Source organism: Chiloscyllium plagiosum, chromosome 37 (assembly GCF_004010195.1).
Source record: "Chiloscyllium plagiosum isolate BGI_BamShark_2017 chromosome 37, ASM401019v2, whole genome shotgun sequence".
NCBI classification, from domain to species: Eukaryota; Metazoa; Chordata; class Chondrichthyes; order Orectolobiformes; family Hemiscylliidae; genus Chiloscyllium; species Chiloscyllium plagiosum.
Window position 1 is genome coordinate 34,083,793 of NC_057746.1, and position 16,977 is coordinate 34,100,769.

Consider the following 16,977-nt stretch of genomic DNA (forward strand, 5'->3'; position numbering starts at 1 on the left):
CCTAAGGCCCTGATGAATTGAGAGATCTCTGTTTGCAGAGCGAGATGACTTGCTGCTTTTGGCCTTACAGTGGAACGGAACTCCAACTCCCAGAGTCTGTCCATGCGGCCCCTGCGTGACATCACTGGTTAATTACTGCAACATTTCGTGTCCAATGGCAGGCCAGTCCCAGGGCCACGTGTGCTCTCCGTCCAATAGGACGGGGGAGCTGGCGGTGGCGGCACCACCCCCTTTATAAGCTTTGTTGCGAGGCGCCTCGAGTTACATTGCCAGTGCAGTTACACTGTGCAGAAGTGTGTGCTGTGCTTTATTCGGGTTTCTTCTTGTGTGATTTTTTTTAGAAAACAAACTCTTGACAATGAGGGAAATTGTGCACGTACAAGCCGGGCAGTGTGGCAATCAAATCGGGGCCAAGGTAAAAAGCCAAGTCAAAATCTGGAGATTTTATTCTTGTAATTTATGTTCAATTTCCAACGGGACTTGGGTTCCGATAAGCGGACTCTTGCTGTGGTCTGGAGGGGGGAGGGGGTGGAATGGGGTAGTGTAATCTCGATCATTTCAGCAAGAGGCTCCAGATCGATCAATGATTATTTTTCGTTTCAGCAAATGTATTAACCCGAATATTGTTTTCGATTGAGCTCCGTGTGCGTTGGTGAGGTGGAAATGCTGCAGGAATTTGAAAGTCCGTACAGGTCAATGCTATCACCGACGTGTCCACATGTTCTTAAAGAGGGATTAGGCAGGGAGTCCTTTGGAAATGCAATTTGCCTGTTCACTTTTAAATTCGCATGTTAGAAGATATGTTCATTTTTGACCCACACTCGACATTTTGTTCTCTTAAACCTTTAACGTTGCATTTTATTAGGGCCTAAATCCAGTAAAAGGTGGGGGGGAACGGGCTGTGTAAAAGATATTTGTGAGATTAATGGTGAACTGCAAGGGAGGAAGGCTTGTTTTAGGATTAAGTTGTGGTGAGTTGGCGACCGGTTTTAACGCTGCATTGAACCTGCTGAGTGGGTAAGGCGCTGTAATGTGATTGTACAATGTTGCACTCCGTTATCTAGAAGTAACGGGTTGAGCAAGTTGCTGTTCAGGATTGTGCTACAAAGGGAAATCTTAAATATCCTACTCAGTGATTTTTTTTTTTACAAAAAGTGAAAAGTTTTAATGTTTAATCGATCCTGGAATTCAGATGGCGGGGGGAAGATTGATCAGGGACAGGGAAAAATTTTTTTGTTTGAGGGTCTAGAAGGTTGGGAATAAGGAGGGTCTCTTGGGGGGGGCGGGTGGGAATGGGGTCAGTTGTCGGAATCCATCATAGTTGGTCTCTGTAGACTAGATTCCTGAGGGGATCTGAGCTTTTAGTCGTAACTGCCGTGAACCGAGCTCCTATTGGGCGGAGCGGTTGGAGGGAAATTGTAGAGGCGCCAAAACCAGCGCTAGCCAATGGGCTGCGGGAGGAGAGGCGCCAAACGGCACTTTCGCACTTTTTTTGAATTCAAAATTCTTTTGAAAATGTAGATTCCCCCGCCCTTTGACTTCCCACCCCTTTCTAGTCTCTCGTGGTTAGAGAGCAGCCCTGGCCTCTTCATCCAGTAAGGTTATTGAGCTTTGTGTGGGGAATTGGGAGTCAGAGATACAATCCTGAATTCAGAAAGTTACATCTGTAATCATAAAGTTCAATGGTAACAAAAGGAAACACAGGATTTCTCGGGCCAGGTTCAATTTCTGGGACCTGTCTCCTGCAATCCCAGGAGCTGGGATCCTAAGTGTCTATTCAATCTAGATAGAAAATATCTATATATCATAGGATATCTTGCCTTCAGCTACTTGTGGAAGTTTGCGCCGGGGGGTTGCTGGACTCTCCTGGGACAGATTCTGCTCCAGGTTTCCATCTCCTGCTACACTGTAACACTGACCTCAATTTCATCGCCAGCTCTGCGTCATTCTGACCTCCCCAGTGGATTATTTTTAATTTCAACCTCATAATCATCCCCGTTTCACCGGAGGGACTTGCGTGCAGTTTATCGGAGGCTGTTCGGCCCGTCGCCTCAATACTGGCGGTTGAGGAATACTGAAAGTCCGTTTAGTCACCAATACCCGCGTGTAGACATAATTTTGCTCGCTGTTTGTCCAGTATCTAGTCCCCAATCCGTGTTGGTGAGGAATGCGTGAGTAACCCTCCAGGAATGCTTGCCAAGTGATTTTTAAAAAATAAAACTTCACCCTCTCGTCTATTTCTGTGCAAGGTGCAGTAACTAAATTACACACTAATTCATCTTCTATTGAACACGCTTTTAAAAGTTAATTTTTAGTTTGATATCTCCCCGATCGCTTCAAAATATCAGCAGGATTTACTTGAAAAGTGCTGTTTGCAACATTGTACATTGGAAATTCCGCATCTGATCCTTTTTCCTCCTCTGTTCACATGAGGGGGTAGCCTGGGTTGTGTTCTTGGCTGGGGAAGGGTTTATAAGGGGCTGCCTGGCCTGTGGTGCTGCTGCTGTAAACACTCTTGAGATGTGAGGGACCACATGGTTTTCACACTTCTCTGGGATGACCTGTCCACCCATTTCCTCTCAATGTGAGGCTGCTGCGAGGACTTGGTACATGCAAAACAGAGGATTGATCCCCTTTCAGAATCCACTGACTGCGATGATCTTTTTGGTCCGTTCCCCAGCACCGTTTCAGTACGAATTTTTATTAAAAAGACCGTGAGCCTTCTGTCTAACTTGTAATCCTGTGACCTCTGCTGAGGGCATTATTCAAATGTAGCTCGGCTTGTGTTTTACAGGCTTGTGTCCACATGCCAAAGGTATGGTGGAGTCTATTAGAGAGGGCGTTCTCTCCACACCCCCGCCAGCATGCAGTGGAAATCGCATTGACAGGAAATGGGAGGAGGGGGGGGGGGGTGTCTCGGTATGATTTGCTTTCTGTAGGTCAGCAACAAGGTGGGAATTATGAAATACTGAAGCGATACAGTATATAACAGGATAAAATGGTCTATGCGCCACAGACAAATGGGGCAATTAATCACCATTCACTGCTCATCAATAGGCCATTGGCACACCATTCAGTTACATCAATAGACTGGATCAGTAACCACATCCTGGACTAAGACATGCAAATAACTTGTGTAGTAGCACCTTTTGTGAAGAGGTTAACAGTGTAATTAACAATATGCAAACTCCCATTTTGGGTAATCTTACACTTTGTATCCCATTGCATTGAACTGTTCCAAATTCCATTTAACTTTTCCAAATTGTTCCAACTCACTTGACCTTTGTCTGGTTTCATGATCAAATGTGTGACATCTTTTCCATTTATGTCTAATCTATCTTTGCACTGCACAGAGTTCTTTGCTTAATTTAAAAAAAACTACGTCTCTCGTTTCTTTTTATGGTTTTGATTCCAATCCAATAGTTGTGGGCTGGTTTGAGGGTTCTGCTATTACATATACCTTTCACTGTTAGGTAATTATCAACTTTGAGTGAAAATTGAGTGAGTGAAAGCTTTGCATTTTCACTAATTCTTTCAATTATGCTTTACTTTGTTTTCCTTTTTTTACTGTTATTTTATCCCTGAGATTTTGTATTCTTGGTCCTGGTGGTTGAAAGATGATACAACACAATGCCTTCTCTTTCAGCAGTGTGTATAGTAGGAATAACTATCAAGTCTGACAAGTCACCTTGGTCTCATGTCTCTTGATTTGGTGCTAATCTTGTAGACAGGGCAATGAGAACATACTGTTGGACATGATGGGCCAAGCACCCTTGGATAAAATATCTGAAAAGATCATTCCAACATGGGTCCTGTGAGATTGGCTGCTTGAGTTTGGGGGAAAATGGAGAAAGTGAGGCCTGCAGATGCTGGAGATTAGAGCTGAAAAATGTGTTGCTGGAAAAGAGCAGCAGGTCAGGCAGCATCAAAGGAGCAGGAGAATCGAGGTTTTGGGTATAAGCCCTCCTTCAGGAATATGGTAATGGTGGTGACTGAGTTGGCCAGTAGCCCCTCACAGTGCAGACCTTTCATTGTCTTGGACTGAATGTGACCCCTTTGGTTCAAGCAGATGGTGCTTGAAGTGAGTGAGCCAGACCAAGACCGCCCCTGTGTGAAATCTTTCTGATAAGAGACAGTGGTAATCCTGGAAACAGTATCAGTAGTTGGCACACTCATTGAAAGGCTGTCCTTTTTAATTTGGAAATTATGACTTTTTAATTTGAGAAGACTGAGATCAGTGTGTGTCTGTCTCCCCCCTCTCTCTCATACTCATACTCCTGAATTCCTACAGATGCAGAAATGATTTTGCTATAATTAATACCATAAAGATTTGTCTTCAATTAAAACTGCTTACATGGTAATTACTCGTCTTTTCAGTAAAGCTACCAGATTGTTGCATTGTGGTGTTTGAACCATTTTCAATCCTTTTAAAGAGCAGACCATTGATTAAAGAGTATCTCTCCTTGATCTGTACACTTCTACCTCTCCCTCCCCCTCTCTGTCCCTTCACTGTGATGACTGTCTGTCTTTGTTTGGTGAAGCAGAAGGCTTTTGCACAGTCGTCACGTTTTCTAGCATCAAGAAGACAATCCTATCCAACAGAGGACTTGGGCTGTGTCTGTTCTCTGCCAAGTTGGCAGATCTCAACCCTGGGATGGCAGGACTCAATGCTCATGAGCTGGCAAGGGTGACAGACCATCTGCAGCTCATGGAGCTAGTTGCTACCCAGTTAGTTTTTTAACATCCGGGCCAGAGGCCCTGCATATCCATGCAGGCCATCACACGTCCATCCATTCTAATCCCAGTGAGTCTGACTACATGCGAGATTTAGGTTTATGCTTTATATCTGTGCCTCGGCAGTTCAGAGATTTGTTGGGTGGCTGGAGAGGGATGTGATGAGCAAGAAGAAAATCAGATTCCTCCTTTTGGTGACCAGGGGCCACACTTTGGGGAGGTGAAGGGTCAAGCATGAACTCTTGAGATCAGAGAGCTGATGACAAACCATCTTGTGTAGAATATAGAATGTGCGAGGTTATGTCCTGAGAAATGGCATATGGATGTACTTTGGTACATAGAACATAGAACATAGAAGAACACAGCGCAGTACAGGCCCTTGGGCCCTCGATGTTGCGCCGATCCAAGCCCACCTAAACTACACTAACCCACTATCCTCCATATACCTATCCAATGCCCTCTTAAATGCCCATAAAGAGGGAGAGTCCACCACTGTTACTGGCAGGGCATTCCATGAACTAACGACTCGCTGAGTGAAGGTACATCCTGTAAATTGGACATGTTACCTCAGGAAGGGAGGATTGCCATGTTTTAAAAACCCCTTAAATGTCTACAGCAAAATAGTGTCGGGAGGGCTGGGGTAGAGGAAAGGGAATTCAGGTTTAAGGCAGTGTCTGTCTCTCAACCTGCTGAATGTCTCTAGCATCCTTTTCTGTATGCATCCCAAGGTTCCTGGCTTGAGGTCAGCTCTGAAGTGTGTGAAATTTGCTAAGTAGCTAGCCTGAGGGACCCTGGGCTACCGAGGGGGCAAGGACTGGGAAGGGAAGCAGACGGGAACAAAGCCGGATTGTCTCATGTGCTCTCCGCCTTTGTTCAAATACAGTAATTTCACACACAGCCTTAGCCAGTCATGTTGTCTGGGTCTTATTTCTGAACTAATGTGATTGAGTCATAGCTTTGAAACCATCCCCTCAGCAGTTTAATTAGGGTACTCATCTCTGAGGGGTTACAAAGAAACAATAGATGTCTTGAACGCGGTTCATTTTATTTCTCCTATCATTTTGTTGTTGGGATTTTGCCCTGCTGATTCCTTGTGCAGGAATGCAGTAACCAGCTGAATGGATGGGATTTTTCTCTTTTGTCTGTTCTTTTGTCATTCAGTCTGACGGGGAAGCAAGGGACTGGTTGGGGTGGGGCAACTTGTCTGGAGCTTGCTGCAAATGTTCCTTCTCCTGACTGTGTACGTGTGTCTCACTCTCCCTGCTACTACACTCCTCCACATGCTAACACTACCTCAATCTGCTGCTGAATTTTCAAGCTATTTTCCCCAAACCTTTGCCAACGTGGCTGTTTGAATCAAGCTGCTGCAGCAGACCACAAGAGTCAGGCAGCCATGTTCTCATAACGCTGGCTGTCTAGACAGTGGGATTGGTGAGGTGGGCAAATGAGCTCATCCTTGATTCTATGAGCAATATGTTTTCATACAGAAAAATAGGCGGTGGGGGGGGGGGGTGTTGTTGATATTTCGTTTGGCTCACTGGCATATTTCAGATTTTATTTTCCCACATTCTGCACATTGCTTTTCCAATGCTAGTCGCTTGAATGGATTCTCTCCACACAAATAAAAATCCAATTATTTCCTCCCATCAAATCTGCACATTCACTGCATTTCCCCACCTCAATTGTGTGATCTTTGAGATTGTAAGCTCTACTTCTGGAATCTTCTATCTGCTCCCAGCTTCTGATTTCCATTCTAGGAGCTCTGTTCAGTGTTCCTTGCTGGAATATGTTCCCTGGCAACGCCCTGTTACCAGGGATACTTTGCTTCCCCCCTCCCCCTCCCTTCTGTGCCTTAAATGGGGTTGGTGGGGGGATCTGGGGGTTCTGATTTTCTTTTTCTACAAAATGTTATCGAGGGAATTTTGAGCGAGAAAGACAGGAACTGTGATTGTTAGCGAATGGGTGCACAAATTGCTGTGAGACTGACTGTGGGTGAAGGAGAAAGGAGGTGTTGCTTTGTGTGCCTGAGATTGCGTCCATTGTTTTGTCGTATTTGAAAATAATGTAATGGTCTATTAATAAACCTGCATCAGCCTCTATCAGTCTGGCACTCATTGGGTATTTCAATGCACTGCAATTCCTTTGTCTTTCTCAGGCTTGATTTTTTTCCCCTGGTCCACTGAATGCCAGTGTTCAGCGCTGGCACAGTGCAGTGTCTGACTGGTGCCTGTGTTTGGAGTGATTCGCGTTACACTCTTGCGACTGGGGAATTATCTGCTGTGTCTCCGATTTCAAATCCTGATTTTTATTTTAAAACACCACATGTGGCGACTAGTATGAATGCTCCTTGTTGTAGCCCATTGTGCTGTTCCTTTTTGTTTCTGCGATTTTTAGCAGTGATTCTCATGTGGTGAGCCTGAGAAATGGTGCCATTTTTGTCCCTGTTCATTGCTGGGGCCCAGGGTGACCTTGACATTAATTAAATAAGGTACTTTATTGAAGCCTACTCATTTTGCAATTGTCAGAATGTTTGCAAGGACCCCAGTGTAACGTGGAGTTATATCTTAATTAGAATGGGTGGCAAGTGGACTCTGATTAATTGAGTTGTTGTGCTGGAGAATGCACCAGTTAACTGATGACTGACAGTTAACTGCAGGGCCTTGTTTAAGCTGAAGCTGGGCCAGTTGACTCTGATTTCTGAGAAACGAATATGCACTTTCTTTCCTGTGCACAAAGGAAGATGCAAATGAAAAAGGCAGGCTGTACTGTAACTGCTGTTTCTGCTCTCCTCCACAGTTCTGGGAAGTCATCAGTGATGAGCATGGCATTGACCCAACTGGTACCTACCATGGCGACAGTGACCTGCAGCTGGATCGTATTAATGTCTACTACAACGAGGCATCAGGTACTGGCCTGCCATCTTGTGTGGAGCAGGGAGGGGCATCACCTTGCAGACTGGTACTTCCCCCTCCATTCTCTCCCTGCCCTCCATGTCTTACTGTCTCCCTGGGGGATACTTGTTTTGGTGTGGAGGGGGCAGAGAAAGAAACCGGGAGCTCTTCTGCAATTGGCTAGAAGCTGTTGCCCTACCTGGCACTGGGGCATTCCTGTTGGCATGGGAGGAGGGTGAAGCAGGGTCTCCTACTGGGGAGTAGATTCTGTCTCTCCCATTGTGAAAAGCTGCCGTTAGTGATACTGGAACATCATGTTTAACGTGTCGATCACTGAATTGAGATTGCTGTCAGTTCTGTTGTGGTAATGGGAACCCCTTGGTGTGGGCCCCCATCTCCATTATTCTTCTGTTCATCCACCAAATGGGGAAGGGTGCAATTTGCAGTTGAAGGGTTTTTCCCAACAAGTCTGTCCTGTCTTCCTTTGCAGGGGGTAAATATGTTCCCCGTGCCATCCTGGTGGACCTGGAGCCTGGCACCATGGACTCCGTTCGCTCTGGACCATTTGGGCAGATCTTCCGACCGGATAACTTTGTGTTTGGTAAGTACAGGCTGCTTGTGGTTTTCCTGAATGAGATGTATGTTTTGGAAGGGGGTGGTAGCAAAAATTCCTTCATTCCTATTTTGGGAATCTCCGCTTTTGTGAGATACTGTTTTCAATGTTACGGAGGCTGGAGCATCCTCAGAGCATCGGCTTGTGATCCACCACAGAGACTACGCAGTGATGGGGTGTCCTTCAAGTGAAACCAGGGAGCAGGTCATTGAGTCAGGTGCAGTCTAGCCTTGTCTGGTGTCCAAGATATGTATCCCTTTGCTCACCATCAGGGAGTTATCTGGTAATTCTGGCATTGAAAAATGGGGAGCTAATTGTTAAATTTGGGTCAGCATTGCCTGGATCTTGGGCATATGGTAAGTGGAGCATCAATCTGATCCCACCATTCATTTCACTGGAGTGTGGAGCCTGGTTTCCCTTCTGTGTTAAATGTTTGGCCACAGTCTGGATTCTAGATTGCCCTCTGGGTGCAGGGCTGTGCCATCTGATGGGCAGGGTGGTGTGTAATTGCTTGTCTCATTCACCCCGTTACCTTTTTTGTTTTCCAGGCCAGAGTGGTGCAGGCAACAACTGGGCCAAGGGGCATTACACAGAAGGGGCAGAGCTGGTGGACTCTGTGCTGGACGTAGTGAGGAAGGAGGCAGAGAGCTGCGATTGCCTCCAGGGTTTCCAGCTGACCCACTCACTGGGTGGGGGCACAGGCTCGGGCATGGGCACCCTGCTCATCAGCAAGATCCGTGAGGAGTACCCGGACCGAATCATGAACACCTTCAGCGTGGTGCCCTCGCCCAAGGTGTCAGACACGGTGGTGGAACCCTACAATGCAACCCTGTCAGTGCACCAGCTGGTAGAGAACACTGATGAGACCTACTGCATTGATAACGAGGCGCTGTATGATATCTGTTTCCGCACCCTGAAGCTGACCACCCCCACCTATGGCGACCTGAACCACCTGGTCTCAGCTACCATGAGTGGTGTCACCACCTGCCTCCGCTTCCCGGGCCAGCTCAACGCTGACCTGCGTAAGCTGGCAGTCAACATGGTGCCCTTCCCCCGCCTGCACTTCTTCATGCCTGGCTTTGCCCCCCTCACCAGCCGTGGGAGCCAGCAGTACCGGGCCCTAACGGTGCCCGAGCTCACCCAGCAGGTCTTCGATGCCAAGAATATGATGGCGGCCTGCGACCCACGCCACGGGCGCTATTTGACAGTGGCAGCAGTCTTCCGGGGCCGCATGTCCATGAAGGAGGTGGATGAGCAGATGCTGAACGTGCAGAACAAGAACAGCAGCTACTTTGTGGAGTGGATCCCCAACAACGTCAAGACAGCTGTCTGTGATATCCCACCCCGTGGCCTCAAAATGGCCGTCACCTTCATCGGCAACAGCACAGCCATCCAGGAGCTCTTCAAGCGCATCTCTGAGCAGTTCACTGCCATGTTCCGGCGCAAGGCCTTCCTGCATTGGTACACGGGCGAGGGCATGGACGAGATGGAGTTCACTGAGGCAGAGAGCAACATGAATGACCTGGTCTCTGAGTACCAACAGTATCAGGATGCCACCGCTGAGGAGGAGGGAGAGTTCGAGGAGGAGATTGAGCAAGACGAGGCCTGAGTGCCCTCGACTCGGCCCGCCCTTTGTGTACATAAAACATCCTTTTTAAAAACACAAAATAGCGAGGAAAAAAATTGCGTTTTCAAACAGGCGAGGTCCGTGGGCCCTCTAGTTCCACAGGACTCGAGTTCAAAGGAAACTTTCATTTTGCCCCTTACCGCCCCCCCACCCCCACTTCCACCCCCCCGTGCTGGCAAATGCCGTTGTAAACAGTGTCCGACATCATCTCAGTCCCCAAACTAAAGCACAGTGTCATCACATCTGAACAGATCTTTTCCCTGAATCCCATTTGCATGTTTTGAAATCGAAACAGGCTGCAGTTGTCTTGAGTGTGGTAATGTGAATTTTGTTTGTTTCATTGTGTTCAAAGCATTGGTAGGTGCACTTGATTGAAGTTGGGGAGGAGGGGGTAGGTGAGGGGAGTTGACCAGCAGGGAGATGAGGAACATGGAATGGATGGAAACTGAGGATTGGAGACACTGGCATCAATTGTCTCAGTGGTGGGCCTACCAGCCTGGATGAGTGGAGCTAATTGCATGGTGCTTGAGGGGGTCAGATGATGCAAATTAGCAGCAGGCATGGTGAAATCTAGTGGTGCGGGAGGAGGGTCTCTGCAGTGGTAGTGCCTCTACCTCAGCCAATTCATAAAAAGTAAAGTTGGACTGTGCTGGTTGAAGCATTGAAAATAGGTGAAATTTATCAGAGGCATAACCTTTTCCCAAGTAAGTGGGAATTTAGAAAATGACTTTCCCACAGCTTTATTTTTAGGTGTAGCTTTGTGGTCTGAAACCAGGTTTCTGTGTGTGGTTCTCTATGTACCACCCAGTTGTGCGATGCACCATGGAAATTGTGCCCTCTGCATGGATGCCCAGTGATGCTGAGCTGGAAAACAAGGATATACATGATAATTCAGTGCCACAGTCTCAAAAACGATATTTTCAATTTCAATATGCCCGAAAACCCTTCACTCCCTAAAAGGTCTTATCCTAGCTGTACAGAAAAGCTACTTTTCCCTCTCCGTTACCAACTTGTCTGTGAGATTGCTAAATCCATGACGCAGTAAAACTTTGTATGATTTCGGTGTTTATCTTTCAACTGCTCCTTCAAACTGTCCGGTTGAGTTTGTGTTGTCCTCCTTCACTACCCTTCCATGTGCCCTGTTTGGGGATTTTCCTACAATTTTTTTTAATTTTGGTTTTAAATCATCAGAATAGCTGAGCCAGCTTTGAGGAGCAGAGATGAGTTAATTCCACACTGCCAATCCCGCCCTCCTAGCTGAGGAACTCTTGAGAGGGCGAGAACAATCCACTATAAAGTTCCACTTTTTACTCGTCTTGTCACGAGTTGTTGTTGGGAAGGGTATTTCTGTTCCCTGATGGCTGAGGGGGTGGGGTGCAGCTGTCCTTTTTCCTGTTGAGCCTTGAATAAACCTTTGAAGGATTGTGACATAGATGTTCTTGATCGTTTTTCCATACTGCTGCTTACTGAGTATTCGCTCTGTCTTTCTGGTTTTTAAGTTTTTTTTTGTTTGCATTTGCTGCTGTCAGTGTCCTTTTACTTTTTTTTAAATGAATCGCACCATTCTCTTTTTTTTGTTGTTTTTTCATATTGAAAAGTATAAAGCCGGCCTGTTTCTTAACTGACAAATAAAACCAGTTTTCTTTGCGATATATTGCTGTCTTCGTTTTTTTTTGTCGTCTACATTTCTGCGGGGCGATGGCCTCGAGCACAGATCTGAAGGCTGGGAAACTGTAGTCATGAAAACTTTTGTGGGGTGGGGGTGAAGTGATTTTTTTTCTTCAAAAAACCTTCCCTGCGTTTGAAAGGGGGGAAAACTTTCCCTGCTCCCTCAATGTCATGATTCCCTCTCTGCATTGGCATTGCCCTAAACTACCCTCTGGGGCATGACCCCAACAGATTGGGCAATTGGGTCTTCCAGCTCCCAGTGGTTCAAGATTCACTCTCTCATTTTGAATGTTTTGAGGATAGATTATAAAACTCTGTAAATCTTATTCCTGACCAGAAAGTGTTGTGGAGAAAATAGAGAATCACCAGGAGATGCAGAGTTCCTCAAGAAGTAGGTCTTATTTCCAAACAACAAACAGTGACTGAGAAAGCAGATCCTCAAATGCCCCTGAACCTCTGGGTCTGTGGATTTTTATATTATTTTACATGTTGTTAGCTTATCAGCATGTCCAACTATATTAAAGTATCTCACTCTAGCTACACAATAAACCAGTGATGTTAGTTCCCATTATCTCTTTAGTTGTACACTCTACTTAATGTTATTCTAATGTCACGGTTAGATACTTTGTGCTAATGATGGTCTTTCATTCCAGACCCTACTTAATATTTTCCTTATGTCATGATTAGATATTTATTAACAGCTCTGCTACAGTGATCGTCCATTCCAGACTAACCTGTCATAGATATTTAGCTATTCCATCTATTATAATAGTCTCTTGTCTCAAGCTGACTCTACTAACTATTAATTAGATATTTTAATGTCAATGCCCCAAATATTTATGGTCCTAATCCTGTCATAATAACACTTAACAGAGAAACTTGCTTTATTACTTGTTATCTCATCTTGCCAGTGACCTTTCAGCCTTTACTGTGCTAATTGGTGTAAGAATGTTCCACTATGGTTATCCCATCCACAGACCACAGATTGCCAGTGGGCTTCATGCTTTAACCCTTCCCATGTTTTCATGTTCTTTTTTCCCCATAAAAGCCACCATCATGAACATACTAACTAGAGCATTTGGCTCTCATCTGAATGTCACATTTTCCTGTTTTTTTTTCCTCTGACCCCTTGATGCCTTAAATCTAAAAAGAAAGATTTATTAAAAAGTTTCTGTTCAGTTACCCAGCCTTGTGTTCCAGTGAATTCCACAAGCTGTCAAGCCTCTGAAGAAATATCCTGCACCCCCATCTCTATTGACACCCTTAAAATATTCCAGATCCAACTTTTATCTTATTTTAAAGATAAATGTGAGTTACTGCACTCCAAACACAATTTAATTGGTCAAACTACTGAGTTGAAAGCAAAACACACTTTTTTTTGTCCAATAAATTAAAATACAACAAAAGCAAGGATTGGAATAACAACTCTTGGAAAAATGTAACCGAATAATAGATACAGTCCTTATTACTCATTAACTGTTTCAACATAGTAACATCCTTGGCACTCCTTAGCAAAAGGAAAACTCAGAATATAAATTATCTCACATGCAATCCAAGAGGGGAAAAAACATCGAATAGAAAGTTTTGAGTGTGTAGCAGGTGGGAGCGATTTCACATTTCATCAAAAACACTGGCCTCACAAGCTGCTTACTGCAGTGGCTCTGGTAGATTGCTCAGAATATCTGCTGTAAAATCCAGGTGTAAAATACACCTTAAGACCACATGTATGGTTACTTTAGTGGTCTGTCCCCCATCTCAATGCTACATACCCTACAGTCTATCCTCAGCCTGTCCCTGCCCATTGGTTCTAGTGGAAATATCCTCCCTATACTTTGTTTGCTCAGCCACATTAAGATTTTAGACATTTCAATCCCCCTCTCCTCTGCCTAAACTCCAGTGAATGCAGGTTTCATTGGACTGATCTTTCCCTGTATATTGTAAATGTGCTGATATCTCCACCATTGCCTGGGTGATCCCTAAGCCATCCCTTACCCCATGTGCCCTCTGCCTGCACAAGGCAGCTGCTGTTACATGTGATGCTGAGGTATTTCTGCCTGCAGGGAGAGCTGGTTTGTTAGTTTAGAGCATAGAACAATACAGTGCAGAACAGGCCCTTCAGACCTCTATGTTGTGCTGGTCTGAACTATTCTCAGCTCTTCCCCAACACTATCCCAAAATCATTCATGTGCTTATCTAAGGATTGTTTAAATTTCCCTAATGTGGCTAAGAAGTTGACTACATTAGCAGGTAGGGCATTCCATTCCCTTACCACACTGCGTAAAGAACCTGCCTCTGATATCTGTCTTAAATCTATCACCCTTCAATTTGTAGTTATGCCACCTTGTACAAGCTGATATTATCCTAAGAAAAAGACTTTCACTGTCTACCCTATCTAACCCTCTGATCATCTTGTATGTCTCTATTAAATCCTCTCTTAGCCACCTTCTTTCCAATGAGAACAGATCCAAGTCTCTCGGCCTTTCCTCATAAGACCTTCCCTCCAGACCAGGCAATCTCTTAATAAATCTCCTCTGCACCTTTTCCAATGCTTCCACATCCTTCCTGAAATAAGGCAACCAGAACTGTACACGATATTCCAAGTGTGGCCGCACTGGCGTTTTTGTATAGTTGCGGCATGATATTGCAGCTCCAGAACTCAATCCCTCTACAAATGAAACCTAACACACTTAACAGCATGAGCCACCTGGGTGGTAACTTTCAGGGATCTATGTACATGGACTCCAAGATCCCTCTGCATATCCACACTACCAAGCATCTTCCCATTGACTCAGTACTCTGCTTTCCTGTTATTCTTCCCAAAGTGAATCTCACACATTTAGCTGCATTGAACTCCATTTGCCACCTCTCAGCCCAATCCTGCAGTTTATCTAAGTCTCCTGCAATCTTCCAAACTGTCCACTACTCCACTGATGTCAGTGGCATCTGCAAATTTACTAATCCATCCACCTATGCCTGTCTAAGTCATTTATAAAAATGACAAACTGCAGTGGTCCCAAAATAGATCCTTGTGGCACACCACTAGTAACCAGACTCCAGGCTGAATATTTTCCATCAACCACCATTCACTGCTTTCTTTCAGAAAGCCAGTTTCTAATCCAAACTGCTAAATTACCCTCAATCCTATACCTCTGCATTTTTCTCCAACAGCCTACCATGTGGAACCTTTACTGAAGTCCATGTATACCATGTCAACTGCCCTACCCTCATCTACATGCTTGGTCACCTTCTCAAAATACTCAATGAGGTTTGTGAGACACGACCTGCCCTTGATGAAACCATGACCATGTCGACTATCTGAAATCAAATTGTTGCTTGCTAGATAATTATAAATCTCACCTCTTATGATCCTTTCCTACAACAGAAGTAAGGGTCACTGGTCTATAATTACCTGGGTCATCTCTACTGCCCTTCTTGAACAAGGGCACAACAGACTGTTGATCTGAGAGTCACATTGCACCTTGTTTGACAGTTTATATGTTTTATTTCTGAATGTTTGCCTCTGTAGTGGAAACCACAGAGTTATAAAGAGAGCAGGCTGGCTTTTGGGGAGAGCCCAACTACTAAATAATCTGTGAATCTGCAGAAAATGGCAAATTGTAATAAATTTTGCAAGGTCATATGTTTTGATACTTCTAACACAATCAGCAAAAAGATCTGTTAAAGTAACATCTTGTATTTCTGACGGGGATTTTCATGGCTGAGATGATTAGATCACTTTGGGAGATAGATGGTTGGAACATTATTTTAACCTACCTCCCAATAACTGGTTTGTATCTCAGAACTTAGCAGAGTTTGGATTATAACTTCACTTGGATCCAGACCAAGGAAGTATCCTCACTAAGTGTGATGCTGCTTTTCCATCACCGCTCCTTCCTCTTTCCCACTGCCAAATAAACTATGGTACAAATAAAGGCAGAATTTGCCAGTGGTGTCCGTGCCCAGCAGCTTAAATTGATCTGAAGATCTGGTGTTGAATTGGCTGTTCAGTTCAGCAAAACTGCTTCAATGAGCTGGGTCTGCTTTCGGATGCCATTCCCGCTACTGGGTGAAACCAGCTAAGGTTAGCATTGTTGAGAATCCAGGAGAAAGTGAGGACTGCAGATGCTGGAGATCAGAGCTGAAAATGTGTTACTGGAAAAGCGCAGCAGGTCAGGCAGCATCTAAGGAACAGGACAATCGACGTTTCGGGCATAAGCCCTTCTTCAGGAATCAGGCATTGTTGAGAATCCATATAGCATAGCAGGCCATTCAGCCCATCAAGGCAGCTCTCTGCAAAAACCATTTAGCCAATCCCAGCTGACCACCATCTCCCGATGGCTAATTCCAATTGCGTGATGAAAATCTCCGACCAGTGTGTTCCACTATAGGCTTAAACAATATTCCTACATGTCACCTTCTGTCCTTTTGCAAATGGGTGTCTTCTGCTTCTTGATCCTTTAACAGATGGGAATCATTTTGTGTATTTAATGAATCCTAACCTTCTCTAATCCCAGGCTTTTCAAGCTGTCCCACATTATCGAGCTTCCTCATCCTCACTGGGAAAACCCTGGGTGTGTGACCCCGAGCTGGAAGCAATTCTGCTGAATGACAAAGTTTTGATTTTCCAGCATGGTGCAGATTCTCCCAACCCAAGGTTGAAAATTAATCCCATCTCTGGAAAACTGGCTCACTCTCCTGACTCAACCAAAACTGACTTTTGTAGGTGGAATCTGGCCTCTCCATCATTTCTGCAAGTTTGTCGTTATTGGGGGGAGGTAATGGCCAAAGGGTGTTAATTAGACTATTAGTCTATTAGACCAGTCACGAGAGCATTAATCCAGTGACCCAGGTCATGTTCTGTAGACGTGGCTTTGATTCCTGCCATGATAGATGGTGGAATATAAATTCAATTATAATCTAGAATTAGGAGTCTAACAATGACCATGAAGCCGTAGTCTTGGGAAAAAAAAAACCCCTTCTGGGTCACTAAGTGCTGTGCTTACATGTGACTCCAGGCCCCCAGCAATATGTTGATCATTAACCACTCTTGGGGTAAGGTTACATTAGTAGTGTGATGTGCTTCCAATAGCATGACAGGAACTTAAGAGTTTAGGCCTCTTAGTCGAGACTGGTCAAACATGAAGCTCCAAATTCTGCATGGTATCTCAAGAGTTTAGAAAATAGAGAAGCTATCTTATTGAAACATAAGGTGCTGAGGGCCAAGATGGCTGCCAAAAAGGGTTTTTACCATTTGCAGGCAAGGCTGGGGCGACACTAAAAATAAGAGGTCTTCCACTCAAGGTGAGGAGACTTTTTATTTCTCTTTGGAGTGTGAATGTGAAGTACTCTTTTCTCCAGAGAGTGATTAAGACAGAGGTCGATAGATTTTTGGCTAACAAGAGGTCAAAGATTATCATGGGAGGATAGGAAATGGGGCTGGCTGC

General features: G+C 44.9%; 1 protein-coding gene across 1 annotated transcript; it reads left to right on the top strand.

Moving 5' to 3' along the window:
* Window positions 1-266: 266 nt before the first annotated feature.
* Window positions 267-11,517, top strand: LOC122541496 (tubulin beta-4B chain). Its single transcript, XM_043678308.1, has 4 exons — window positions 267-415; window positions 7,531-7,639; window positions 8,116-8,226; window positions 8,787-11,517. The coding sequence occupies exons 1-4, from the start codon at window positions 359-361 to the stop codon at window positions 9,845-9,847; spliced, it is 1,338 nt and encodes a 445-aa protein (XP_043534243.1). The 5' UTR covers window positions 267-358; the 3' UTR covers window positions 9,848-11,517.
* The last annotated feature ends 5,460 nt before the right edge of the window (window positions 11,518-16,977 follow it).